Source organism: Dermatophagoides farinae, chromosome 5 (genome assembly GCF_024713945.1).
Source record: "Dermatophagoides farinae isolate YC_2012a chromosome 5, ASM2471394v1, whole genome shotgun sequence".
In the NCBI taxonomy this organism is placed as follows: Eukaryota; Metazoa; Arthropoda; class Arachnida; order Sarcoptiformes; family Pyroglyphidae; genus Dermatophagoides; species Dermatophagoides farinae.
In genome coordinates this window covers 4,799,467-4,826,486 of record NC_134681.1, presented here as the reverse complement: position 1 = coordinate 4,826,486, position 27,020 = coordinate 4,799,467, and the positions used below count along the sequence as shown (strand labels likewise).

General features: G+C 28.8%; 6 protein-coding genes across 6 annotated transcripts; 2 read left to right on the top strand and 4 right to left on the bottom strand.

Annotated features, from left to right (window-relative positions):
- Window positions 1–842: 842 nt before the first annotated feature.
- LOC124499554 (scavenger receptor class B member 1) lies at window positions 843–5,509 on the top strand. Its single transcript, XM_075731105.1, has 3 exons — window positions 843–1,568; window positions 2,257–3,260; window positions 3,486–5,509. Exons 2-3 carry the CDS (start codon window positions 2,940–2,942, stop codon window positions 5,190–5,192), a joined length of 2,028 nt encoding a protein of 675 aa, XP_075587220.1. The 5' UTR covers window positions 843–1,568; window positions 2,257–2,939; the 3' UTR covers window positions 5,193–5,509.
- Window positions 5,510–5,652: 143 nt separating this feature from the next.
- LOC142597533 (uncharacterized) lies at window positions 5,653–6,232 on the bottom strand. Its single transcript, XM_075731107.1, has one exon. The coding sequence runs from the start codon at window positions 5,981–5,983 to the stop codon at window positions 5,813–5,815; it is 171 nt and encodes a 56-aa protein (XP_075587222.1). The 5' UTR covers window positions 5,984–6,232; the 3' UTR covers window positions 5,653–5,812.
- Window positions 6,233–6,314: 82 nt separating this feature from the next.
- Window positions 6,315–7,037, bottom strand: LOC124499555 (nucleoside diphosphate kinase A). Its single transcript, XM_047063480.2, has one exon. It carries the CDS (start codon window positions 7,022–7,024, stop codon window positions 6,503–6,505), a length of 522 nt encoding a protein of 173 aa, XP_046919436.1. The 5' UTR covers window positions 7,025–7,037; the 3' UTR covers window positions 6,315–6,502.
- A 2,530-nt stretch (window positions 7,038–9,567) lies between these two features.
- LOC124499209 (uncharacterized) lies at window positions 9,568–16,148 on the top strand. Its single transcript, XM_075731103.1, has 7 exons — window positions 9,568–11,050; window positions 11,128–11,275; window positions 11,364–12,181; window positions 12,259–12,577; window positions 12,635–12,708; window positions 12,797–13,884; window positions 13,954–16,148. Exons 1-7 carry the CDS (start codon window positions 10,536–10,538, stop codon window positions 14,541–14,543), a joined length of 3,552 nt encoding a protein of 1,183 aa, XP_075587218.1. The 5' UTR covers window positions 9,568–10,535; the 3' UTR covers window positions 14,544–16,148.
- LOC124500074 (uncharacterized) lies at window positions 14,567–16,052 on the bottom strand. The gene has a single exon (XM_075731106.1). The coding sequence runs from the start codon at window positions 16,045–16,047 to the stop codon at window positions 14,869–14,871; it is 1,179 nt and encodes a 392-aa protein (XP_075587221.1). The 5' UTR covers window positions 16,048–16,052; the 3' UTR covers window positions 14,567–14,868.
- On the bottom strand, window positions 16,121–26,671 carry LOC124500072 (uncharacterized). The gene is made up of 3 exons (XM_047064103.2): window positions 17,266–26,671; window positions 16,704–17,191; window positions 16,121–16,626 (listed from the first exon to the last, which is right to left on the bottom strand). Exons 1-3 carry the CDS (start codon window positions 23,035–23,037, stop codon window positions 16,365–16,367), a joined length of 6,522 nt encoding a protein of 2,173 aa, XP_046920059.2. The 5' UTR covers window positions 23,038–26,671; the 3' UTR covers window positions 16,121–16,364.
- Between the last annotated feature and the right edge of the window lie 349 nt (window positions 26,672–27,020).

Genomic DNA, 27,020 nt, shown 5'->3' with positions numbered 1-27,020 from the left:
CAGCTGAACATAAATGTACAATATAAAACTACCAAATGAAAAAAAATAAATAAATATCCCATGGCAACCTATTGTCTTTGGCAATTTGATTTTTTTTTGTCTCGTTCTCGCCATTTTTTTTTTTATTATTCATTTCACATTTCCTACAACATTAATGTGTATATATGTTGCATACACGCCCAACTTTATGTGATTCCTGGTATAACCAAATTTTCAATTGTGAGAAATATATCAGCTGTCCAGCAGTCTAATAACATAGTGACTTTTTGTTGAATTATTTTTATCAAAAACAAAACAAAAACAAAAACAAAACAATAAATGTGTGTGTGTGTGTAATTCAAAATGTAATGATGATAGTGGTGGTTGCATGATGGAAAAAACCATCATGCAATACAAATACGTTATATTTGGCAACAAATTTTAATTTTTAATCGATGTTTTTTTTCAATTTTTTATTAATGTACGTAATAAAGTTTTTTTTTTCTTAATTCAAAAATTATTTGTTACTCAATATAATCATATCAACAAACGAATCATCATCCAATTTTTTTTTTCGTTTCAATGATAATAATGCGCGGGTGGCCAAACATTGAAAAACAATGAAAAAAAAAATGATTTTTTTTTTCACTTTATTTGAATCATCCACTAAAACGAACAACACAAACAATTTAAGCAATCAATCAATCAACCAATCAGTTTCCTTTTCCACTTATCATTCATCATTGATTATATTTGTTCAATCATCATAATCAATTTGATGATATTTGTCCTTGATTGTGCTGTTGATAAACTATATATTTTCTGTGTGTGTGTGTGTGTGTGTGAAAAATTATGTCTTGTAGCGAACAATAACCACGTCACCACATTCTAAAATTCATTTGAATATCAACCATTAATGAAGTTTTGATAGATGTGTGTGTGTGTGTGTCTTTTTTTTCAACTTCAATTTCAATTTCATTGGCAATTATCATCATCATCATCATCATCATTTTTCTTGGTCAACATTCTATCTGCTGTCATTATTTTCACATTTTAGTATTTAAATTTAAAAAAAAACAAATGAAAATTGTCACCAAATTTTATTAGTGTCAACATTATTCATCATATTCTCTTTTTCACTTTCACTATCCCACATCATCATCATTGTCATTAATTTGCCATCAACATTCATTTTAAATGGATAGAAAAATAAAGGGAAATGAAATAAACAAACGGGTGATAAAAAAAACAAAAAAAACAAAAAACAAATTATCATATTACCATTATGTAATATGAATTTAACAAAAAAATGAAAAAAAATTGACCACCACCACCATCATTCATTATCAATGATAATTTTTATGCCATAAGAACTAATCAACAACAACAAACAACAAACTAAACTTGTTGCAGATTCAAAATGAACTGGCTTATCTAGTTTTTTTTTTAGTTTCTTTCTCTTTTTTATATCTTGTCTATTTTTTTTCATCGTCATCATCATCAGAAAAAAAACTAGTTTTTCGTCTTCATCATCATCGTCATCGTCAGCGAATTGTTGTAATGAAAAAAAAAAAAAAATATCGAGCCAAGTAAGAAAGAAAGAAATCAAGAAAACCAAATGAATGTGAATAGGCTAATGGAAAAAAAAAGGAAAGAAAAGGCAAAAGAAAAAGATTTTTTTTCTGCCATAATTTCCTTTATTTTTTTCTCGCTTTTTGTCTGAAAATTTACTGTTTTTTTTAACTAAAAGAAGAAAAAGACAAAAACTCTTTTTTTTGACTAATCAACAACAACGACAAACAACAAAACTTGAAACAAATAATCATGTTCAATCGTGTTAAGCGTCGCACAGATAACAAGATTTTTGTTTTTGTTTTTGTTTTTGGTTGATTGTTCACAGACAAAAAATGAATGTTCTTTTTATTTCCATGTGATAACCAATTGAGTAGAAATTATGAATTTTTTTTCTGTTATTGTTGAATCGAAATTCGATAATTAATTGATTGGTGATTGATTTGAATATATAGAAAATTTTTGTTGTTGCTGTTGTTGTCGTCAATTTTTGTTTTTGTATTCAGAATCTGTGTACTTTTTTGTTTCTTTTCAATTCTGATAAACATCATCATCATCATTATCATTATTATAATAATAATCATTACCTTTTTTACTGACTATATTTTTTTTCTATTTTCTTTCATTCTATTCATTTCTTTATTTTTTTTCTGGCAAACCATAATTGAAATTATCATCAAATTAACGACAACAACGGATGAAAAGAAAAAAAAAATTCATCGATTTACGTTCATATTGAAGTGCATCAACCAAACCAAACAACAACAACAACAGCAAGAACAAATCAAACAATAATTGATCATATGTGTAGGTGGTGGTTAAAAGACATGAATCTAATCATGTATAACGCCCAATTTTAGAGAGAGAGAGAGAGAAAGACAAAAAATAAAATTATTGCTAAAAGCAATAATTTTTATCCCCTGAAAAAAAAATGTTGTGTTTGTTCAGAACAAAAAAAAAAAAAAAACAGATAGAAAAAACAAATTCGAACGAAAAATAAAATAAAAAAAAATTCAACCAACCAAATCGATCAACGTCAAAAGCATTCGGTGATGACGATTGAGTTTGTCATCATCAACATCAATAACTGCTGCATCAATATCGATCATCAACCATTCTCATCATCATCATCATCATCATCATCATCATAAAGAACGTCAAACAATAAACAGAAAAAAAAAATTTAGAAAGAAAAAAAAAACTGTTGAAATGAAATGAAATAAATTTTTAAACTTCAAAATCATTATTATTGCCATCATTTTTTGATTGAATTTATTTCGGACAACAACAACAACAACAATAATTTGAACAAATTCATTTTCATCTCTATCTGTCTGTTTGTGTTTTTGTATGTGATTGTCAGTTTTCAATAAACAAGAACAAAAAATATGTCCAATTGGAAAAATAAAATCTGGACATTTCAACAACAACAACAACAACAACAGAATCAAAATCAAAACGATATGGAACAGCCGTCACCACAGCCATCACAATCATCACAATCATCACCATCATCACAATCATCGTCATCATCAACAATAACGGCAGAATTTGAGAAAAAAGTTTCCACAAAACATTCACAGCCAATCATATTGACAAAATCATTATACATATTTTTACTTGCTTGTTTTGGTATTCTATTCATCATCATTGGCCTTTTATTCTATTTAGCTATTCTACATTCACTAATACATAAAATAATTACAGAGGTAAGTATATTTGATCAGTAGAAAGAAAAACAAACAATCCGAATCAGACCATTGATCCGATGAGATCAATCCGATTTGATCGACGATCCAATCAACGAGTGTATGGGTGGTGTTTATTAATTTTTTTTTCTTCTTACTGAATCATTTTTCATATTTTTTAATAATAAATTTTTTTTTTCATCTCTTTTCGTTTAATAAATATATATTTTTATTTATTTATCATAGAAATTAGTTATTGCCGAAGGCAGTGAAACATATGAAAAATGGAAACAAATTCCTATGCCCGTTTATTATCGTTATTATTTTTTCAATGTAACAAATCCAATTGAAATTGAACGTAATGGTGCAAGGCCACAGGTTCGTGAAATTGGTCCATTTACCTATAGATCACGTTGGAGAAAAGATCCTATCAAATTTCATTCAAATGGAACGGTAACATTTCGTGAACGTAAATCTCTTGAATTTGTCCGGGAGCTATCGATTGCTTCGGATCGTGAACGTATTCTGGTTACTGTCAATGGTCCATTAACGGTAACATTAGCATTATTACAAAAAGCACCATTGGTTGTTCGTAATATTGTATCACTTGGATTGAGTACAGTGGCTGAAGGTTTTTTCATACGTCGTAGTGCTCGTGAATTATTATTTGATGGTTATCATGAAGTTTTGACTAGTTTTGGTCCATTACTCAATCCAAACATTCCAAATACTAAAGGTCGATTTGGTTGGCTATATGGCCGAAATAATACAGATGATGGATCGTTAACAATATTCACTGGCCAAAATGATTTCACACGAATTAATCATATCGATCGATATAATGGAAAAACCGAATTGCAATTTTGGAAACCTAAAAGTGAATGTAATCGTTTACAAGGAACTACTGATGGACAAATTATAGCAACTAATGACGATCGAACATTTAAGCTGTTCCACCCTGAACTTTGTCGAACAATAAAGTTTAATGCTGATGAAACAGGAATAAATGCAACACATTTCATGCCAAAAGATTATAATGGTGATTTGAATGATATCAAAATCACTGTTGATCGATATGTTCCGGATCAGGATACTCTTGATTCGATTGATGATCATCCACCAAATATATGCTATACAAGCAAAATTACTCCATCCAGACCAGAATTGGGTGATATACTCGTATCGATACGCGAAAGAAATCAGTCACGTTTTGCCATAAAACCATTTTTTCGTACAAAAAATGGCCGTATTATATTTCGTTCCGGTGTATTTGACATGTCCGAATGTAAATATGGTGCACCAGTTCTGTTTAGTTATCCACATTTTCTTTATGCTCATCCAAATTATCGTGAAAATATTGGTGGACTTCGTCCGGATAGACGACGACATCAATTCCATATGATGGTCGAACCAAACACTGGTACTAGTATACGTTCATATGCTCGTATACAGATCAATATTTACATCACAAAACCTCCATGGATTTCAAGATTCCGTTATATACCCGAAGTAGTGTTTCCGGTATTCTGGCAGGAGTTACGAGCTGAAGCATCATCAGAAATGATTGAACATATAAATTGGGCATTGACCAAGCCATTCATCTATGCTGATTTACTTTCTATTGTGATTATTGTGATTGGATTGATTTTAGTTGCCATTAGTGGATATTGGCTAACGATTCATAAACATAAAAATAAAACAACAAACAATGTGGATAAAGATGAAACCAATTTCGTTATGTTTACACCATCGCAAAAATTTTCTAACCAACAACAAACGAACAATAATGGAATATGGGTCGATATTGATAGCCGACAATCACCACCAACATTATCGATAACAAGTGCCAGTATGGTAAATGCTGGTTATGATCATGATACAGACACAACGACATCATCATCATCATCATCATCAACAACAACGGAGACAGAAAATTATCCGGTGAAAAGTTGATTATTCGACATTAATTTGTTTTCATTTTATCATTTAAAACTGTGATATGTTTTTCTTTTCTTTCTTTCTCTATTTCTTTTTGGTACATTTGTTTCATTTATTTCTGGAAAAAAAATTTTGAAATTCATATCGTTGTAATTGTACTTTAGTTTCATCATTGAAATAATTTGTTTATTTTTTTTCGCCGTTCATTTTTTTTTTAAATTATGTCTGTATCATTTATTTTTGGGGATGACAAGGAAGAGAAAAATAAAACGAAAAAAAATTTGAATTAATAAATAAATAAAAATTTCATCATTAACAATCAAGTTTGTTACCTACGTTTTTTTTGTCCATTGTAAATTGAGCAATTTTGTGTATACACACACAAAACAAAACAAAAAAATACACAGGTATTGATGATGATGATGAAGTGAGAAGAAAAATTCGATTACAATTTACATATACAGATCACAGGAAATTATCATTTTTTTTTTCATTGATACAGATTTTATATATTACTACTATTACTATATATAATTAATAAATTTTAATAAATCAAAATTAAAAATCAATAATGAAGATTTTTTTTGATGCTATTTGAAACAACAACGAACGACAACGAACGACAAAAAAAAATTTCATTTATCATCACGACCAGATTTACGATATTGGCGATCAATATCGTTTAGCCAGATTTTTACACGATTCAATAATTCTTGTGGTTTATCCACTTGTGGTACATCATAATTTTGTGATGCATATATACCGGTATAAACGCCGGCAGCAAATATTAATAGGCCACGAAGCATTATTGTTTTTTTTTTATTAGGTAAATGATGATTGTCGAAGGTGATTGATTTGAATATCGAGATAGAATTTGTGATTGAATTAATTCACAATGGCAGTAATTCGTTGTGTAAAATTGATGCTGATGATTATAATAGAATCTTTATCGACTTTGATGTCCGCGAATGTCAAAATTCAATGTCAAAATATTGCGTTTGATGTGTTTGCGTCAAGGTGGATTCCAACAACAATAACAACAACGACAACATGGCTCAAAAATTCATTCGCATAATGTTTTAATATTAATTCAATAGATGGCGCAAGCGTTCAAATTGAATTTGTTTTGATTATTGATTTTGTGTTAATTTTATTTCGAATTTTAACTACAAAATAAAATAAGAAAATTAATAACATTGAAATAATGATAACTATTCCAGGATAAAATTGAACATAATATCGATACTAATTTTTTAGGTAAAAGAAAAATTCGATTCTACAAGTCGACCATTTCATGATCATTTGTTCGATTCTGGAAATGATCATCATTCATAAATCCAAACATCGCGACTAGAACTGTATTGTATTAATTCTTCAGGTTCGAACCAAATATCAATTTCACGTTCAGCAGTTTCAATTGAATCACTACCATGAATGATATTACGCCCGGTTTGAATACAAAGATCGCCACGAATTGTGCCTGGTTTTGAATCAGCTGGATTTGTTTCACCCAACATTTGTCGTCCAGTACGCACTACATTCAATCCTTGCCATACCATTGGAACAATTGGACCCATTTTCATATATTCAATAAGACTTGGAAAAAATGGACGATCAGCAAGATCTTGATAATGTTGTTGCAATATTTCATCATTAGCCATCAGTACTTTCATTGCAATCAACTGAAAACCTTTCGATTCAAAACGTTGAATAATTTCACCAATTAAACCACGTTGAACACCATCCGGTTTGATCATTAAAAAAGTTCGCTCTTGATTAGCATTGGACATTGTTGCTTGAACGACAATCATGCAGAGTGAATAGAATATAAAAAATAATCCAATCATTGGATTTGTTCGATTGTGTTTTGATTCTATTTTTTTCTTACTTTCTTTGTTCGTTTTTGTTGTTTTAGGATTATTCAATATTGAACGTTATAATGATAATTTCAAGTATTAGTATCCAAGGTAACCATAAGAGAATTGTTTCTATTTCTTTCAACATTCAATTCTCATTAATCATAGGACATCAAACATCAAAGCTGACAGCTAAAACGAGAAAAAAAATCGACAAATTTACCTGTTTTTCTCAAGGTTAAAAAACGAATTTTCAAATCTATTCTATTGTAAAACACGAATAGAAATTTACAAACCATAAACGAATTTTCTGGAATTCATACAGTGAAAGTGATACACGAATTTGAATCGACAGTATATCCGTATCCTTTGTATCACTGTGGAAAGATTATTATTATTATTATTTTCGTCATAAAAAAAATTATGGATCGATGTGAAGTTTCAAGGTAAAACAATTAAAAAAAAAAAAAAACAGGAATATAAATCATTTTTACTGTCTTTTTTTTTTGGTCACAAGTTTAAATTGAAAAAAAAATTATGTCTGATAAATGTTTTATTGGTTTTTAGACAAAAAACCAAATGAAAACAAAAGTAAAAAAAAAATGGAAATCATTATTTTAATAACTCATAATAATGAGTCCTTGAACCACTAGATTGTTTTTCAGATTTATTCATTCAAGTCTTTACACGATCATAAGAGGAAGCAAACAAACAAGCAAAAAAAAAAAAAAAAAAGAATTTGACAAATTATATTTGAAATTTCAAAAAAAAAAAAAAAAAATTTCATAATTTCTTCCAGTCCACAATAATAATGTTCTTTTTTTCCATCTTCATCTCTATTTCGAATCGATTCAATGATGATTCATGACGATTTGAGAATGTTCTTATTATTATTGTTCTTACATTTAGATTAGATGGCAATAAAGATCTATATATTATTATTCGATCGATTCTTGCCACCATTTTTTTTGCCCTTTTTTCACACACACACACACACACACACACACACAAACCATGGACACAATGGTTTCATTTTCACTTTTCCTTGACAACGATTTTCACCTATTCCTATTATTCTATGGTTATATCTTACAAACATATATACATGATCGTTATTTACAATATAATATCCAAATGACCGTGAAGAAAAAATCGAAAAATGGAAAAAAATATGGCAAAAGAGCGAGAGAGAGAGAGAGAGAGTTAATGTATCATGAATAAAAAAAAGGGAGAATAAATTTAAAAGAATTTTTCATTTTTTCATTGTCAAGTTCAATTCATGGATCGAAATTATGGCAAAAAAAAAGAAAAGAAAAAAAAATTTTTCATTCCCATTCCAGTTAAACGAAACCTTTTTTTCAAATGTGTTTATGGATACAGAAATTCATAATGTGAATGTTTATGACTGTTTCCCAACAATGATCATTATCAACAAGTAAAATCGTGACTATAAAACGCGTCTTATACAGAAAAAAAATATCTGCGTCTTATAATCGCGATTTTATGGTAATATCGATGTAATTTTGATATATATAAAAAAAATTGAACTTTTAATTTAACGTCTGATGATAGTAATGGATTTTTTTTTCATTTAAAATGTTGCAAATTTTCATAATAATCATATTGTTTGTGATCAATTATGTTTATTACCAATCAATGGGAAAAAAATAAAAATATTGCACAGAACATACACACACACACAAACACACACAACAGAAATACATGTATGAATCGATGGATCGTAAGAATCGTCAAATCGAAATATTTATTCCAATCATAACTGGTACATAATTTGAAATGTTTTTTTTTGTGCTGAATAGTGCATGTATGTTTGTATATTGTTTGTGTTTTGTTTTGTTTTTGGAAAGTTCTTGAAGAATTATTGCACATTTTTTATCGATTTATGTATCGTTTATTATCGTCATCATCATCATCATCCTTGTATTTGTCGATCGTTTTTGTTGTTGTTGTTTGCTTCATTTTACGCAACATACACACACACACAAACAATGACATAAACGACTTCAAGTTGACAAACCAGAATACGAAGAAAAATGAAATGAAATTAAAATCGAATAAGAGAATATATCATCATAAGAAATAAACATACAAGAATGGTAGTAATGACAAATTAAATTCACCTACAAAATATCGTACATGTACCATTTTTTTAGCTGTGTGTGTGTGTGTTTCGATTATAAAATTTTTTTTCTTTTAAAATTTTACCTTTTTTTACATTAAAATCAACAACCCTATTCTTATTCTATGAATTAGGCGAAAGTCATCCAGAATATTGAGATCAAGTTAAAGAGAGAGAGAGAAAGAAAAGAGGGAGAAAGCAAAATGGTGATAAAAATGAAGCCAGTATGTTACAGAGAACAACTAAATAAAAAAAAATCGAAAAAATCTGAAAAATGTCAAATGATGAGCCAAATGTTTTGAAAATCACCATCATCATCATCATCATCATTATCATCGTCAACACAAACAACGTCGCCACCACAAACACCAAAGCCACCACCAACACAACCACCTTTACGATCGATCCATATATATTATTATTATTATTATTGTGTTCCATAAATCAAGAAAAAGCAACGAAACGATATTTTGAAGAAAACAAAAAACAAGTTTATTACCATTGTTTTTTGAAGCATTCATACATCCATACACATCCAGAGATCCAAACATTTGTAGAAAGAGAACGTGTATATGGTGTTATTAATTGTAAACTCAATTAGAATTCTATAAGAATCGACCACCGATTTCATCGATGCTGATGATGATCGAGCCCACTCCCCCCACCAAAAAAAAACTAACTGAACTAAACAAAGCAAAAAAAAAATGAATTTAAATTAGCGAAAGAATTTCTTCCAATTTTTTTTTATTGATCATATCATTGATCAATTGATTGATTTATATCAATTTATAATTTTAATCAGTTTATTGATCTTGTTATTATAAAGTTTATGATTGTTTTTGTTGTTGTTGTTGTTTTGTATTGTTTTAGTATTTATTTATTATTATTATTATTATTAAACATTCGCTATTTCATCAAAATATTTTATTTTATGTATTTATCATCATTATCATCAACTATCAACTATTATCAAAAGTCATTCCAATAGGTCATCAGATTAAAATTGATTTTTCTATAGACTTGTTCAATTGATTGTGTGGATATTCAAAATAAAGAAGAAAAAAAAACGAAAATTCCGAAACGATTTGGAGTTCATTAATTGTTGCTATTTGTTTGTTTCATTATTTCATCATCATTATGTGATGTTTGTCAATCAATCATCCATAGCAATGTGCAATAATGATGATTTTTTTTTTTTTTTGATTAAAATTAATTGAAATGGATGTCATTTTTAAAATTTATTCATCCGTTCATCAACATCATCATCATTATTAGTTTATTTCATTCAAATTTAAATATAATTATCAAATTCATTATGTTTCCAAGTGATATTAATGTTGTCAAAAAAAATTTTTCTCTAAAATGACATCATCAGCTGAACTAAAACGTCGATGTCCATTAATAGGATGTATTTGTTTCTTAATATTTGCATTTTTAGGCATCTTATGTTTGGGTATCGGTATTCTACTTTATTGTCAATTTGATTCATTATTTGGCGATGTCGTTAAAAGACAGATGGTCATTAATGATGATAATGAATTTTGGTGGTATGATCATTGGCTAAAACCAACTGGTCGTGAAACATTAACTGTTCATGTGTTTAAAATTGAAAACACTGATGAATTACGACAAAATTGGCTAGAAACCTTATCATCTGCATCTGCACCAAAAACATTGGATAATCAGAAGAAAAAATCAAAAATAAATCGATCATCATCATCATCATCATCACGAACACAATCACAATCACAATCACAATCATCATCTAGAAGTAGAACAAATCGTAATTCAAAATCACAAAAACAGGAAAAAGATATTGCTACAGTTGTAAATCGTTTACAGCCACAGATACGTGAAATTGGGCCATTTGTTTTTCGGTATGTTTAATATGATTTAAATGAATATGTTTTTTGTTTGTCACTAATTATTCAAATTCACCAACACATACATATAGAATCGAACGATTCAAAGAGAATGTAATATTTGCCAATGATGAAAAACATCAGGTTGGCTATAATGAACGTGTCCGTTATCATTTTGATCAATTACTTTCATTTGAAAATCTTGATCAAAAAATCACAGTGGTTAATTCCGAGCTTTCGGTAATTTTGAAAAAAAATTGAATTTGAAATCCATATTGTTTGTTTGTTTTTTATTGATTTATCAATTTTCATTTGAAAACATTTTCAGGCATTAAATCCATTCGTAAGAGCAATAATGAAAAAAGGAGAAAGTGTTAAAAAAATATCCACTGGTTTAAGAAATGTCATTGATCAAATATTGAATTTATATGCAATGAATATTTTTGTTGAACGTCCAATATGGCGTATTATTTTTGGTCCAAATTTTAAATTTTATGATCAATATGGTGATGATGAAGATGATGATGATAATGAACAGGATGATGATGATAATGATGATCAGGATGTTGAAACCATTATGAATGAACGTGAATCTGATATGACATCATCAATTAATGCAAAATTATTGTCAACAACAACAACAACAGCCAATATGACAAATAAATCAATCAACAACAATACCAGTAATGTTTTACATACAAAATTTACCGATGATGAAACAGTTGTTAAAATTTTAAGCCTTTATGATAAAGCTGAACCATATATAAAACGTCTTGGTGTTGATATTGATCCATATGATCTATTAAAAGGTGTATATCGTTATGAAAACGATGCTAAACGTGGTATAAAATTGATCAAAATGAAAGAAAATTATGAGACAAAAAAATCGAAAAAAATGAAACTCCAATCACAATATCGTCAAAATTCAGTTTTTTCATTTTTCACTAATGATTCTGTGGAAAAATATGATATCAACACTGGTATCAATGATGAAAAGAATGCTGAAATCATTGCATGGAATCAACATAGTTATGTAGATGCTTGGTATGGTCGTCAATGTAATCGTATTAATGGTACGGATGGTCGACAATTTAATCCGTTTGTACGTGAATCTCGTATCTATCAATTTATACCACGTTTATGTCGGTAATGTTTTAATTTAACATTTTCAAAAAAAAAATGAAAAGATTCTAATAATTCTGTTGTTTTAATTAATTAACTAGCTCTATACCATTAACATTAACGAATTTGGATCTCATTTCATCACCTTCTGGCATTAGTCTACGAAGATTTAGTGAAGCTAGAGATTTTATGCAAAGTCCATTTCGTAACAAAGCAAATGGTTGTTTTTGTAGATATCAAAATCAACTTAAACGTTGTAATTATGATGGAATATTAGATATGGCCAATTGTTATCATGGTGCACCGATTATATTAACACGACCACATTTTAGCGGTACAATCACAAAATCGATTGGCCAATCAATAAAAGGTTTATTGCCTGATGATCAAATCTATCAAACCTATCTTGATATTGAACCAGTAAGCTAGTAAAAAGGTTTCAATGTTTCAAATTTTAAAAAATTTTCAAATTTTCAGATTTCCGGAATCGTATTGGATAAAATGGAACGATATCAATTGAATGTACATTTTCCACCATTGCCTTTGAAATTGTATGATGATGATCAATTATCATTATTCTTTTTTTTCACCATAATTAATTATATAAATTTTAAAAAATTTTCATTATAAATAATTTAGGAATGCTAATCGTACAATACCGGAACAGATAATACCATTATTATGGTATCAAGAACAATATGTAGCATCGCAAGATTATCATAATCATTTGAAATATTTTTTCATTTATCCAATGAAATATCAAGAATATGGTGTACTTTCATTAATGTCATTCGGATTATTAATGTTATTTATATCATTGGTTTGTGTTTGTTTCTGTTGTTGTACACGTATACCGATCAAAAATAATACTAAACAGCCTGGTGAACAATTGAATGATATTAAAAATGGTAAAATATTATTATCACCATCAATTGAACCATTGGTAAAAAAACCAATGTATAATTCGATTGTTGCCGATCAACAACAAATGCAGCAGCAACAGCTACAGCCACAAATGTACGGAATTATATCACGTATGGAACCAATAATGCATCCAGTACAGATGGCTAATATGAAAATAAACAATGCAACGACAAAGTTATCGAATAAAATTCATAATATACAGAATAATATTCGACCATCGCCAATGACTGGAGTGAATTTGATACCAAACAATGATGTTTCCAGTCTATCCAGTAATATCTATACAATAAATAAAGGTATGGACCGAGATTTAGCTCAAAGAATGATTAAAATGTTTAGCGATGAATTTGACCACGGACAATCAACAGTGAGTCAATCAAAAGTCACGACACCTGACAATATGATAACACCTGTGGATGATTTGAATGATCAATCAACAGTACCGAATTCAATGATTCCATCAAATGCAAGGTTAGAATCTGGTTCAAGAGATAGTATACAACGACAACCAGTAGCGATGAATAGGCCACCATCGAAATTTACAAGACAATTTACAAGCAATAATTTAACACAACGTTTACCATCATCAATTCATTCACATGGACCATATTCATCATTACCATCAACACCAGAACATTATAGAGGAATACAATCACAAGGATCAATTCCAATATCAAGTCCATCAATCGGGACTGTTTATTCTAGACGATCAATGATTGTATCGAATCCATTACCATCGCAATCATCACGTAAACAGCAGCAAAAAAATCTACAATCATTAATTCGTTCTAGTCAAATTTCAGGTTTGTTATATTCATTCTAATGTTTAAAATATTAATTTATCACATTGTCACATTATTCCATTCATATAGAAGCTGATTCGGGATTTTTTCAAAAACCAGATTCATCATCATCGGATATATTCATCAATCAAACAGAAGAAGAGTTTGACGATCAAAGTGATATGAAACGATCAATGACTATATCGCCATCAAATAAACAACTTCAACATATTGATGATCTTGGCCAATCTAATGAAAAAAATAAAAATGAAAATAATCAATTAGAAAATTATGGCCAAGATTTTTATACTGATGATGATGGACAAAATGATGAATTTCAAGAAACTGATGGCTTATCAAAATTAGCTAATCGTATGAAAAATTTAATGGAAGATTCAATTATGGATGATAATGATGATGAAAATCATAATGTTTTTCATGATAATGATGATGATGATGATGATGACGGAGATGTCGTCGACATTGATAATAATATTATTAATAATAATAATGAAGATGTTGTTGATGATGAAATGGATAAAAAACAATCTACAGATAGACCAACATTGGCTGGTGTTTATCAATTAATTAATTTTGCACGGCCATCATGGCCAACTAGAAATGACATATTGGAAGAAATTAAACAACGTTCATTGGAATTGAAAAATGCAAAAAAATAAAATAAAAAAAAAATCAACATAAATTTTTATTTAGAGTATATTATATATGTAGTTTTATTTATATTTATATTATTACGAAACAAACAAAACTTTAATTCTGTTTTCAAAACAAAAGAATAAATGTTAATAAATACTGTTGTGAGTATAATAATAATAATGGAACAAATGGATTAGATTGTTTGATGAAAAGAGAATATGTAATGTTTTATGGGAATTTTTCCAACAAATTAGATATGATGAAAAAAAAAATTTTTTTCATTAATTAATTATAATATAATCAACAACAACAAGCCAACAGGACACACCAAACAAAATTTGTTCTAATTCATTTTAATGGATTTTTTTTTTCGTCAATTTTTACTGGTTCGATTACATTTTCTGTTTTGTTTTGTTTATCATCGTTAATATTTTCCATTGGTTTTGCAATACTGTTTTTGTTGTTGTTGTTGCTGCTGCTGCTTTCTTCATATGAATCAGAAAGAATTTGTACTAAAATTGGATTATTGTTAAATTTATCAAGCAATCGTTTTTTCAATTGATTTGATTGTGAACAAAGTGATGTTTTCATTGCAATTGTCATAATCATAATAAAACGATCTAAAAGTATATCACTAGTCATCTGAAAAGGTTTTTCATTTTCATCCGAATCATCATTATTATTATTATTAGCAGATGAATTGAGATCAGCAAGTTGATTACTAAGATTTGTAGCAAAATCAATAATAAAATGATTAGTAAATGGATAACATTTTTTCTGTTCAATAATTTTCAATATAGCTGAATGTAATTTAAAATCTTCTGGTTTCTCATGAAACGAATAACGAATGGCAGCATTTAATTGTATAGATTTCCAATCAACTACTGTTATATTTTCGCCACCAAGTGTTTCAAGCCAATCAGTAAGATAATCTTTACCAGTTTGATCACGATGAAAATATCCACGAGAAATGACAGCGGCACAGAATTTTGGTGATATTTCAGCCAAATTTTTTGACATTTGTTGTTGAGGAAAAACAATTGTTTCACTTTCCAAAACATAACGAGCCATTGAATTCAATAGTTTAGAATGATCTGACCACATTGCAACAGAAATTACATATGAACACAAATGTGCTTGTCGTTTGTTCAATGGTAATGGAAAATAAAGCAAAACATAATCATCAAGAAAATCTTGATTCAATATACAATCATCAAATTGATTCATCATCAGATTAACAAAATGGCCACGAATTTGAATTTTCAACATTAGTGAATCTTTTTGTTCATCACCTTCTTCAGAAGTGATCAACATTGAATCAAGTAATTGTAATGGATCATAATTGATTGGTACATCGATTTTGAGAAGAATTTTTTGCGCCATTTCTTGAGCATTTTTGAGCAATTTTTCGCCATCATTATCATCATTGTTGTTTTTGTTATTATTATTTTTAATTCTTTCGAATAGAACAAACAATTGTTTCATTTCATCATGTAATTCATTACGTTTAGCAATACTGTATGCCATTTCGAGTATTGTTTTTTTTCAACCAATTCAGTTATTATTATTTAAAATTTAAATTTAATGAAAATGGAAATTATTTTCCAAAATTGGTGATATATTTCATAAACAAACAAACAAAAAAAAAAGAAATCGAAATAATATAGAAAAATAGCTTCACAAAAGCTTATTATATACGATCATAATCATCATAAAAAAATAAAAAAATAGAAAAACAACATGCGCTCCGTATATATATATATATAATATTGATGACTATTCATAAATGCTAGGACATAAAAAAAATGAATACAAATTCAAATTGGAATTGTTTGTTTTTGTTTTCAAGCATGTTTAACGCTATGAAAAAACCAATCCAATTTAGTGGACCAAGCACCACCATATGCATCATCCAATTGTTGTTCAAAATATTCCAATGCCTCTTTACGTGAACGTTCAATCTGTAATGTTTGTCGTAAATATTGAATATCATCCATTGTTTGTAATTCAGGAATTCCAGTACCCAACATCATTGTGAATAATGAAATTAATAATCCTGCATTATCATGTAATGCTAGATAGGCATCATTGCAAAGATTTTGGAATCTATATATGAAACAAAAAATAAATGAATGAAATAAATTAATTCTGTAAATGAGGAAAATTAATATAAATTAACATACGCTTCAAATTCTCTACTTTTCAATGGATTTTCGGCACCTTTAGCGATGACTTGTAAAAAATCATAAGTCAAAACAAATGGAACACGTTCACGATTGATACCGAATTTTTTCTTAAAATGACCAAGAAAATGTCCGAAATCAATATGAAAAATTTGTCCATCTTCATTAACCATAATATTATCGGGATTTCGATCACCAATACCAAGTATGAATGTAGCCACACAATAACCGGCACAACTTCTAGTGAAATTTTCCACAGCATTATCATAATTATCATTATTATGTTCACGTATCCATTTATGTAATTTAGAGCTATCAATCTGTAATGCAGCTTTTCGTCCACCAACACGTTGAATACTCATAACCGTTTTAGCATGAGGAACCACTTCGATTAATCCAACCTGATCACCTGTAGCTAAACAATTGTATGGTAACATTCGTAAATCTAAATTTTCTCGTCGCCATATTTGATCCATAATTCGTATGACCTAATGTAAATAACGAATAATCAAATGGTATATATTAATTTTTTTTTTAAAAATTCACATGAAGAAAATCTTACTTGTAAAGTCAACATATCTTGTCGAAGATCATCACCGGATTTGAAAATAATTGCATTTATAAGAACACCGCTTGTACGTGCAAATGGATCTGAATTCAACCATTCAAGCCATAAAGGACGTTTAGCCGAATCCATTACACGTAGATGTTCAGCTTTCAAACGATCCAATCGTAATGTTATATTCAATGGATTATAAAATCCTTGAACAATTTTCAAAATCTGTGGCTGTTGTAATCGTTTAAGGATAGCCTGTTTTCGATCTGCAACCGTAGCCGTATTCATCGATATCTGTTCAATTTCTTCCAAAGCCAATACCTGATGTAATGTTTCTAGCAATGATCGTTCGGATAGGCCACGACAATACATTTCCAATAAAACACACCAACGAGGACTATAAAATTGTTCTGATAATCTTGAACGAACATGCCAAAAGAAAAGATTACCAAAACGTCGATTTAATAAGGCTCGTCGCAATAACAAACGACTTAGATCATTATTCAAATATGTTTCATTTGTTATTAATTGAACCAATTGTAATAGATAATGCAACATTAATTGATCGGATAATCCACGATCTAAACATTTTATGGCAAATGATCGTACCATTGGATCCGGATAACGAGGTCCAAGCAATAGAATGGCTATATCGGCCGATACTATTGGCCATTGATCAAGTAAAGCATACAATTGACAAACTTCATCACGATTCATCCAACGAACTGCTTCAACAATTTTATGCAAAGCATCCGGACAAAGTTCCCGTATTATATATCGTTCACGCCAGAAAAAATCTTTTTCTTGTTCAGACATTTCCGAGAATGGATCTCGTCTTGATAATGATTTTCTTAATTGTTTTAATTTAAGTTCATTTGAATCAGGCCGATAAACCCGATCAATGCTAAATGGTGAAGTATCAAATGATGAAATATTCGATTCTCTTGATGATTGTTTAGATAATTTTGGCTGCTGAAATTGTAGCCGTGTCGAACCTTCTTGGCGATTAACAATCTGTGCATATTCAAATATATCAGCTTGTGATGGATAAACAACTGGCTGCTCATATTGATCAAATTCAAGATCTAATCTAGGTGCTGAATCTTTCATTGGATTGCTGCCAATACAACCACATCGATTTGATAGTACACTTGTTGTTGATAATGTTTCACCATTATTATTAACTGTATCATTATTTGTTTCAGAAATTTTCATTTGCCATAATGTTAACGATATTCGGCCAGATAAAAGACAACGGCGATAATTAAATAATGGTAAATTAACCCAACCGATTGGACAACCATCTTGATCACGACGAGAGCTAGTGATACATAATTCTAATGATAATCGTGCCGATAATGGAAGATGATAGGTAAAAATATTATTGAATTCAAGCCATTTATTCCAACTAGGTGTATGTGGTTCAACATGATCAGTAGAATGAATTTCACTTAATAATTCATTACCATGACAAACAGCCATACGTACGAATACTTTGTTAGCTAATTTAACATTAACATAACTGGCAGCCAATATTCGTACACGAAATATTTGTGAAATTCTCCACAATGAAATCAATCGATTCTTTTCATAAAGACCACGATATATCCACGAATCTAATGTTTTATTATTATCAATAAATTCGATATAAAAATCATTTTCATCATCATCATCATTACAATCCTGAATACAATCTTCATCCGATGATGTTGAAACAGTAATAGATGGTGAAGAATTTTGTTGTTGTTGTTGTTGTATTACATGAGAAATGGTTGAATAATGACAATATTCTTGATTGTTTGAATTATTCAATTTGGAACAATTATCAAATGTTTGTCTAGAGGCTATAGACAATGACGATGATGGTGATGAATATGTACGATGATTATGTCGTTTGTTATTATTATTATTATTATTTGAATGATATCGACCTTTCGAAGTGAAACCATCGGTTAAACGATAAGAAATATTTGCCTTTTGTGATTCATATTCATTTGTAAGCAATGAATATGATGTATTCGTACTGGTGAATTGATGTAAACGACGTAAAAATGATGGTTCTAGATGTACATAGGATGGTAAAAGTTTAATTACTGTTTCTTTTTGCACCAAAAGTAGATGTGGTATCTTTCCTTTTGAAACACAATTACGAATATATTCAAAACGTATCAATGGATGATCACCAATAAGATATTGATCATAGCCACAAATTTTCAATAAATATGAATCTGGATTCAAATCATATTGACTAAATAATGTTGTTTCAATTGGTGATTTTAGACTAGATTTTGGACCATTCGTTATGGTCTGTATCAAATTTTCTTGTATTGACTTGAATTTACGTTGATATGCACGTAATGACAATAATGATGATGATGATGATGATGATGAGGCATTTGAGGTCGATATAGTGGCTGAAGAAGATGAAGAAAAAAATGAAGAAGAATTTCGTTTATGTTCAATATGTGATGTAATCTGGACTAATAATTTCTGTATCAAATCACGGGCAGTTTTATTTGAATAAGCTTTTATCATGAATGGTATCAATGAATTTTCATCAATATTATTATTATCATTTGATTTTAAATTATTAAAACAAACATCTATCGATAATGATGGATGAATGTTTGAATTTTTGAATTTTTCCTGTTTATTTCGTTTCAATGATATTGAACGTACAAATCTTTTTAATAATGTTTTTTCATTATTATTTACAGAAATTTTGTCAATATTTTTCATCTTCGATGAATGAACTATTTGATTGATGTTTTGATTATTATTCTTTTCATCATCATCATTATCATTATCATCGAATCCATTATCAATATCATCATCCGATGAATCCAATATATTTGGATTATCAAAATCATGATAAAAATCTCGATTATCGATGGATTCTTTTTTTATTATTTCATCATTATTATCATTACTAGTGGGAATTTTGGCCAATTCATTGATCAATGTATCAAGTGTATCATTGATATTATCATTTTCTTTTCGATTATCATTTAATTTGTTCGATTTTATATGTAAATCACCGGATTTATTTTTATCATCATTTATTGTTGCTGTTGTTGTTGTTGTTGTTGATCGTTTAATTAAATTAATTGAAATCCATATTTTTGCATCAAATTTTCTTGGATACGGTTTACGAAAATTAATCATTTTATTAGCAACATTGATTGTTATATAATCAACTTTGTCTTCATTTTCATCCAATTGTTCTGAATGTTTATTTTTACCAACATTAATATTAGGTGCTTCATCTTCTTCAAAAACTGGTGTTAATGATGGCCGATGTTTAATTGGTTTTAGATGTCTTTTATGTTTACTCACTTTATTCGATGGTTTTATCATCGGATTCATATGACTAATTTGGAATGATTTTATTAATGGAGTTGATTTTATGGCTAATGAAGATATATCATTGAATTGATTTTCACCGGTTGTTGTTGTTGTTTTTGTTGATGATGATGATGATGGTACCACACAGACTTCTGCATACACTGGTCCTTCATCTTCTTTGATATCTTTGGTATTTGATGATGGTAATATCTCTTGAATGATTTTGTTTGATTGACCAGTAGAACGACGATGATATGGTGAATAAGCTCCAGGTGTTTTTGTATTCATCGAATTAGGATTCAAAGCCGAACTAAAATTTCGTCGTCTATTTTTTGGCATAAATGGAAACGGATGATTAAAATAATTGGCCAAAGATATGGTCCATGAATCCATTGCATCAGGATTGTTGTTTGTCAAATCAATCATTTCATCTAGACGAAATTTTTTCACCATTGTCTGTACACTTAAATTAAGTGTATCGATTTCATCAAGTTCAGATTCAAATTCATAATTGATACGTTTTTCAATTGAAAATTTTTCCCTTTGCCTTACAGCATCAACCATACATTGATACATTCCATAACGAAAATCACAAAATTCATCTGTACGATATACTTCAAGTTTGTTTACTGAACATTTAATAACTTGTCTTATTCTTGAATTAAGAATTTTTTCATTTTTATCACTAGTAAGCTCAACTAATCGCAGATAATATGGAACTTGTTCATTCAATTCATATAAATGACTATTATCATCATAAATTTCTTCCCATGGATTGGTCAATGATTGAAATGAATAATCACATTGATCAGCATTGACAAATGATAAGAATTTCAAACGAATTTTCCCATCATCAACCAATAATGATTGATTAATCGTACTACCATCATCATAATTATCATTTGATAATAATAAATTGATTCGTTTTGATTGTTGTTGTTGTTGTTGTAGCTGCTGCTGCTTCTGTTGATTATTATTATCATTTTGTTCACTGGTTTCATCTTTTATATCAGGTAGAATACAGGAAAATTGTTTCAATTTGATTTGACTTTGATTATTATTGTTATTATTGCTGGTTGTAGTTTTTTCATTTAGATCATCCTTATCCTTATCTTTATTATTATTATTATTATGACTAGAAGTTATTTTATCTTGATCAATAAAATTTGTTTTAATTGATTCATGTAATGAAGTGGTACGTTTTATTGTTGATGTCGATGTTAATGATGATGTTGATGATTGATTTGAATCAATGGATGGATATTTTTTTGTCCGTGAAAAACTAAATTTTCTTCCAGCACGTTTCAATGATTCAGTTGAAAAACGATTAATACCTGTAAGCCATATTAATGATCGTCTTGATCGACTATTACGTTGATTTGATTTTTCAATATGGCCACGAATTTTAGCAATCATTGGTTCAAATTCATACCAAAGATCACGTTTAATTTCGGCCAATGTACGATCATTTTCTGTTGAAAATTGTATAAAAAATCCATTTGGTAAAAAAATATTAAGATCAACATATCGATGTAGACGTTGATGTTCCGATGTTGTTGGTCCTAATTCATTGTAAACGGCATGAATACGAATATCGGCCTCGTCAAGTGAATGCAATAATGGATATAACATATATGGAAAATAATTCTGTAATGTTTGAAATGTTGATGGTGTACAATCAATGATTGGCACATTTGTTGGATAACCGGATGAATTCATTCGTGAAACTTGTTGTATCCATTCGTGTTGATTTTTACCATTTAAATTCAATGGACATTTAAAACAATGTGGATGATGATTGATTCGTGAACAGCCTTCATCGCCTGCTGTATTAGTGCCAGATGTATGTTCCAAATGTTTGGCTATATCATTTTTCGATGATGATGATGATGATGATGATGATTTCTGTTTTTGTTCATCAATCATTGGAACATAATCACCAATTAATGGTTGATATAATAGATCATGACGTATGTTTGCCATATCGATCATATTATTATTGTTGTTATTATTATTATTATTTATAAATGAATTTTGAAATTGTGGTAAAAATCGCTTCTTTAACTGTGCATTAGCTTCAATAGACATCATTGATAATAGATCATCATGAAATTTATTACATGGACATGTAAGGCAGTATTGAGCTTTTTTCAATGATAATCTAATTAATTCATTTATTAATTGTTCGGTGGTTGCTTGGCTAAGATCATCCGGTAAATTTGATGATGATGATGATGATGATGATTCATTTATCAATGACTGTACAGCGGTACAAACGGTTTGATAATAATTTTTTTCTTGATTATTATCATCATCATTAATAATTGTCATCGCCGATGATGATGATGATGATGATCTACAAGAAAGGCACGGATGTCTAGGCACAATATCGGCATTCGGGCCGGATGTAGAAACATTACTTGAATATGCCATCGTTTTATAGTCGGCTAATTATTTATATTCATCGGTTTCAATGAAAGAAAAAATTGCTCAAAAAAAAAATTGATACAACAACAACAAAAAAATCCACTCATCATAATGTTATAATGATAATAATAATAAAAAAAATGAAAAGAATTTTTTTTTCTTCACATGAATCAAATATATCGATATCCGGTCGAATCGAAAAGTTGTTTGCCGTTTTTTTTCAATGATGTGAGTCATATATAATATATATGTAAATAAATATAAATCAATCATCAATCACAAGATTTAATATTTTTTTTTTTAAAAAAAAACATCGTGTACATTTTTATATATCAAATTTCAATCAATAGCTGCAATGTAAACATCATCATGATGATCACATCGTTCATAAATGACACACACACACATTGGATTAATATTCAAAAAAAAAAAAAAAACAAAACAAAACAAATGAACCAAAAAGTAGAAAAAAAACCGGATTTCTTTATTTTTTATATCGATGATCACAATAATGATGATGATGACGATGATGACGATGATGATGATGATGATGATTAATTTTGAAAGATAATTTATGTCAAATTGAAAAATGTCAAATTGATGGATTTTTTAATATTTTCAATGATGGATATTCGATGGATAATAACAAGTTCATTGTTTTTTTTGTGAGCAAAAAAAAAAAAAAAAAAATAAAATTCAAGATTAAAATGATGATTATATTCAATCAAACAGCTTGGTTTTATATATAATTTTGATGTTTAAAATTAATGTTAATGTGGATGTTTACGATGATGAAAACAACAACAACAACAATAACAACAACAAATTTACGGGTAAAACAAAAAAAAAAAAAAAATACACATCACACACACAAATCATTGAACGGAAATGGATAACTTGTATATACAAACAAACAAACAAACACACACACACACACACACATATGCCGAAATTTGTAGACTAAATTTGACAACATTTTAGAATTTTTTCAAAAAAAAAGTGATTCATATCTTTTCATCATTTCATTTAATTTTGTTTTGCATATGTGTGTGTGTTGTCTGCATGTTTTGTATGTGTGTGTGTGCGTGTGTGTGTGTGTGAACAAAAATGTGCCCATGTCTGTTGTGTCTGTTTGTCTGTGTCTGTGCCTGTGTCTATGATGTCTGGGTCTTTTTTTTCCGTGTGTGTATATATGCTCGAATTAACTTTTACATTTAGAATTTTTTTTTTTTTTTTTTAGAATCCAGGAAACATGGTTTTCAAATAATTTCATTCAACATTTTTTTTTTTTGATGATGATGTTGGTGATTCATTTATTCAACCATCACTATAGTGGTCGACAACTTGTGATATATAATAATAATTTCAATAAAAAAAAATGATTTATTTTTCAATTTTTTTTTACAGGTAAATGAAATCATCGGTATTTTTTTTAATTGATTGTTGTTGTTGTTGTTGTTTTTCATTTCTCTCGTTAGGTTGATGAACAAACAAACAAACAAACACACACATGCACTCGAATGAACAAAATGAACGGATCGTTTTTTTTTGTTGTTAGTCGTTGTTCTCGTTTATAATTTAGATAAATTATGGCCATCATCATCAGTGTGTGTGTGTGTGTGTATGTATGTGTACCTTTGGTCTGATGATTATGATGATGACAACTATGACGATGATGATGAACGCAAACACACGCACACACACACACACATCACACAAATGATGTGGACCGATGTTTTTTTTTTTATTTCAATTAATTTCTTTGCCTACGCCAGAAAAAAAAACAAAATTCAAATTTGGCCTTGGTTTCGAGGCCAAATTTGTCGGTTTTATTTTTTTTTTTGCTGTTGTTGCGCAACGAATTGTCTCATGATGATGGTAATAATTTTTTTTTTTTAGTTGACCTGTCAAATTTTGTCTAAATAGTTGGTGGTTGTGGTAGTTTGTCGTTTTTTTTTTGATGGTTTATTCGATGTCAATTTTTGAAACTAATTGAAAAAATGAAAATAAAAAAATGATTCCATATGACACATACGCCATAAAATATTCAAGGGGGTTGATGGCTATCAATGATGATGATGATGATGATGATGACAGAATGTCGTTTATATTCACATTCAAACATACACACATACACACACCTTTGACATATTGAACTAATCGAAATGAGAAAATTAAAAATGAAAATTATTTATGTGTTGATGTTGATGTTTTATTTTTATTTTTTTTTTGATGGTTGCATCCTTTTTCTTGTCGTTTTGAATTTGTTGTGGTTTGAATTTTTTGTTGTTGTTGTTGTGGTTGTTGTTGTCTTTTTTTTTTGGCTGTAATTCACATTTTTTTTTCGTTTACGGTTCGTTTAGCTTAATTTTCATTATTATGTTTTTTTTTTGTTCTTTTTTCATTTTCTTTCCTCTCTCTCTCTCTCTCTCTCTCTCTCTCTCTCTCACTCTTTTGACGTTGTCATTTTGGTTGGTCATAGATTCGTTGCTGTTTGATGGTGGTGGTGTTGGTGGTGGTGGTGGTGGTGGTTACGCCGGTCAATTAATAATTGAAATTATGTTTGTTTCATTCATCTTATATATATTCTTTTCATAAAAACAAAACAAACTAAATATATGACAAGAAGGAGAAAAAATTCATTGTGGGTGGCCGTCGTGTGTGTGTGTGTGTGCGAGTGTATTTAGGCTATTTTCCTGAATGATGAAAATGAAGTAAAAAAAAAATAATAATGAAATGGAAAATCATCATCATCATCATTATTATTGAGCTACAAATCACACACACACACTGGTTCGACTTTTTTTTTTATTTCAATCATCAGAAATATATATCAATTCACGCAATGATAATGACAAAATGAGATCAATTGTAATCAGTTGTAAATAAAATAATAATATATCGAATGGTTAACGATTATCAAATCAATTCTTTGGAATCATAATTCCAATTCCAATTAAAATTTTCATTTTTATTTTTTTTTTCCGATGCATGTTTTGTTGGACATCCAAAACACACACACACACACACACACACGCACATTGAAAGATATAGATTGTTGAATGTCAATCCATTATACCAAGATTGTTCATAGATATACAAACATAAAACACAAATCATCACATTAATATATTGATTTTATTATCGATTTCATAATGAACTTTGAGCATCAATCAATATTTGATGATCAACAATAATAATAATAATAATAATGACAACATCAAACACATCCACAGTAATTATAATGATGATGATGACATTATTCAATGATGATCAATTTTTTGAATTCATTGGAAATCAAAATTCGAATGTAAAAATAAAAAAAAACCAGAAAATATGAATAAAGTAGATGAAGATTTGGATGAAAAACAATCAATCTATCAATGATGAATCATTCATGATGAACACAAATTAATTGTCTTTGAAATACATTTGATTTGAACAACAACGATAGTAAAAAAAACAAAAACAAAAACAAAACAAAACAACAATATGAAAATTGCAACGTCTGTCGTATTATTGAGAATTTATATATTTGAGATTAATCTAAAAAAAAAATGAAAACACTTTTTGTTGATGATGATCATTATCGATGATGATGATGTTTGATTAGTGATTAAAATGAATGAAACGCGTATAAAAATATAAAACTCGTGTCTGTTTTTCATTCTTCTTCTTCTTCTTCTTTCTTGTTTATGTTTAGTTTTTGTTTATCATTATTTGTTTGGATACTACGTTGCGGCTAACAATCAATATATACATCGTGTGTGTGTGTGTGTGTTTGTGTGTGTGTATGTTTAAGAAGTATAAAATAATAGTAAAAAATAGTAAATTGTTGTGCACATGTGTATCTTTAATATATGTATATATATATATAATATATACGGCGACCAAAATAAAAGATCACATGTCCTAGTGTTTATGTACGGGGATGTCTTGATATATGAAATGAAAATTTCAAAATTTCAAAATTTTGTTCTTTTTTTTAA

Excerpts from the sequence above, each read along its gene's own strand:
- LOC124500072 (XM_047064103.2), bottom strand. The coding sequence starts at position 23,037 with ATGGCATATTCAAGTAATGTTTCTACATCCGGCCCGAATGCCGATATT. Across the intron at positions 17,192-17,265 it reads AAGATATGTTGACTTTACAA|GTCATACGAATTATGGATCA; the intron begins GTAAGATTTTCT and ends TATTTACATTAG. Across the intron at positions 16,627-16,703 it reads AAAAGTAGAGAATTTGAAGC|ATTCCAAAATCTTTGCAATG; the intron begins GTATGTTAATTT and ends TTTCATATATAG.
- LOC124499554 (XM_075731105.1), top strand. The coding sequence starts at position 2,940 with ATGTCCAATTGGAAAAATAAAATCTGGACATTTCAACAACAACAACAA. Across the intron at positions 3,261-3,485 it reads TACATAAAATAATTACAGAG|AAATTAGTTATTGCCGAAGG; the intron begins GTAAGTATATTT and ends TATTTATCATAG.
- LOC124499209 (XM_075731103.1), top strand. The coding sequence starts at position 10,536 with ATGACATCATCAGCTGAACTAAAACGTCGATGTCCATTAATAGGATGT. Across the intron at positions 11,276-11,363 it reads TGGTTAATTCCGAGCTTTCG|GCATTAAATCCATTCGTAAG; the intron begins GTAATTTTGAAA and ends AAACATTTTCAG. Across the intron at positions 13,885-13,953 it reads TCGTTCTAGTCAAATTTCAG|AAGCTGATTCGGGATTTTTT; the intron begins GTTTGTTATATT and ends CCATTCATATAG.
- LOC124499555 (XM_047063480.2), bottom strand. The coding sequence starts at position 7,024 with ATGATTGGATTATTTTTTATATTCTATTCACTCTGCATGATTGTCGTT.
- LOC124500074 (XM_075731106.1), bottom strand. The coding sequence starts at position 16,047 with ATGGCATACAGTATTGCTAAACGTAATGAATTACATGATGAAATGAAA.
- LOC142597533 (XM_075731107.1), bottom strand. The coding sequence starts at position 5,983 with ATGCTTCGTGGCCTATTAATATTTGCTGCCGGCGTTTATACCGGTATA.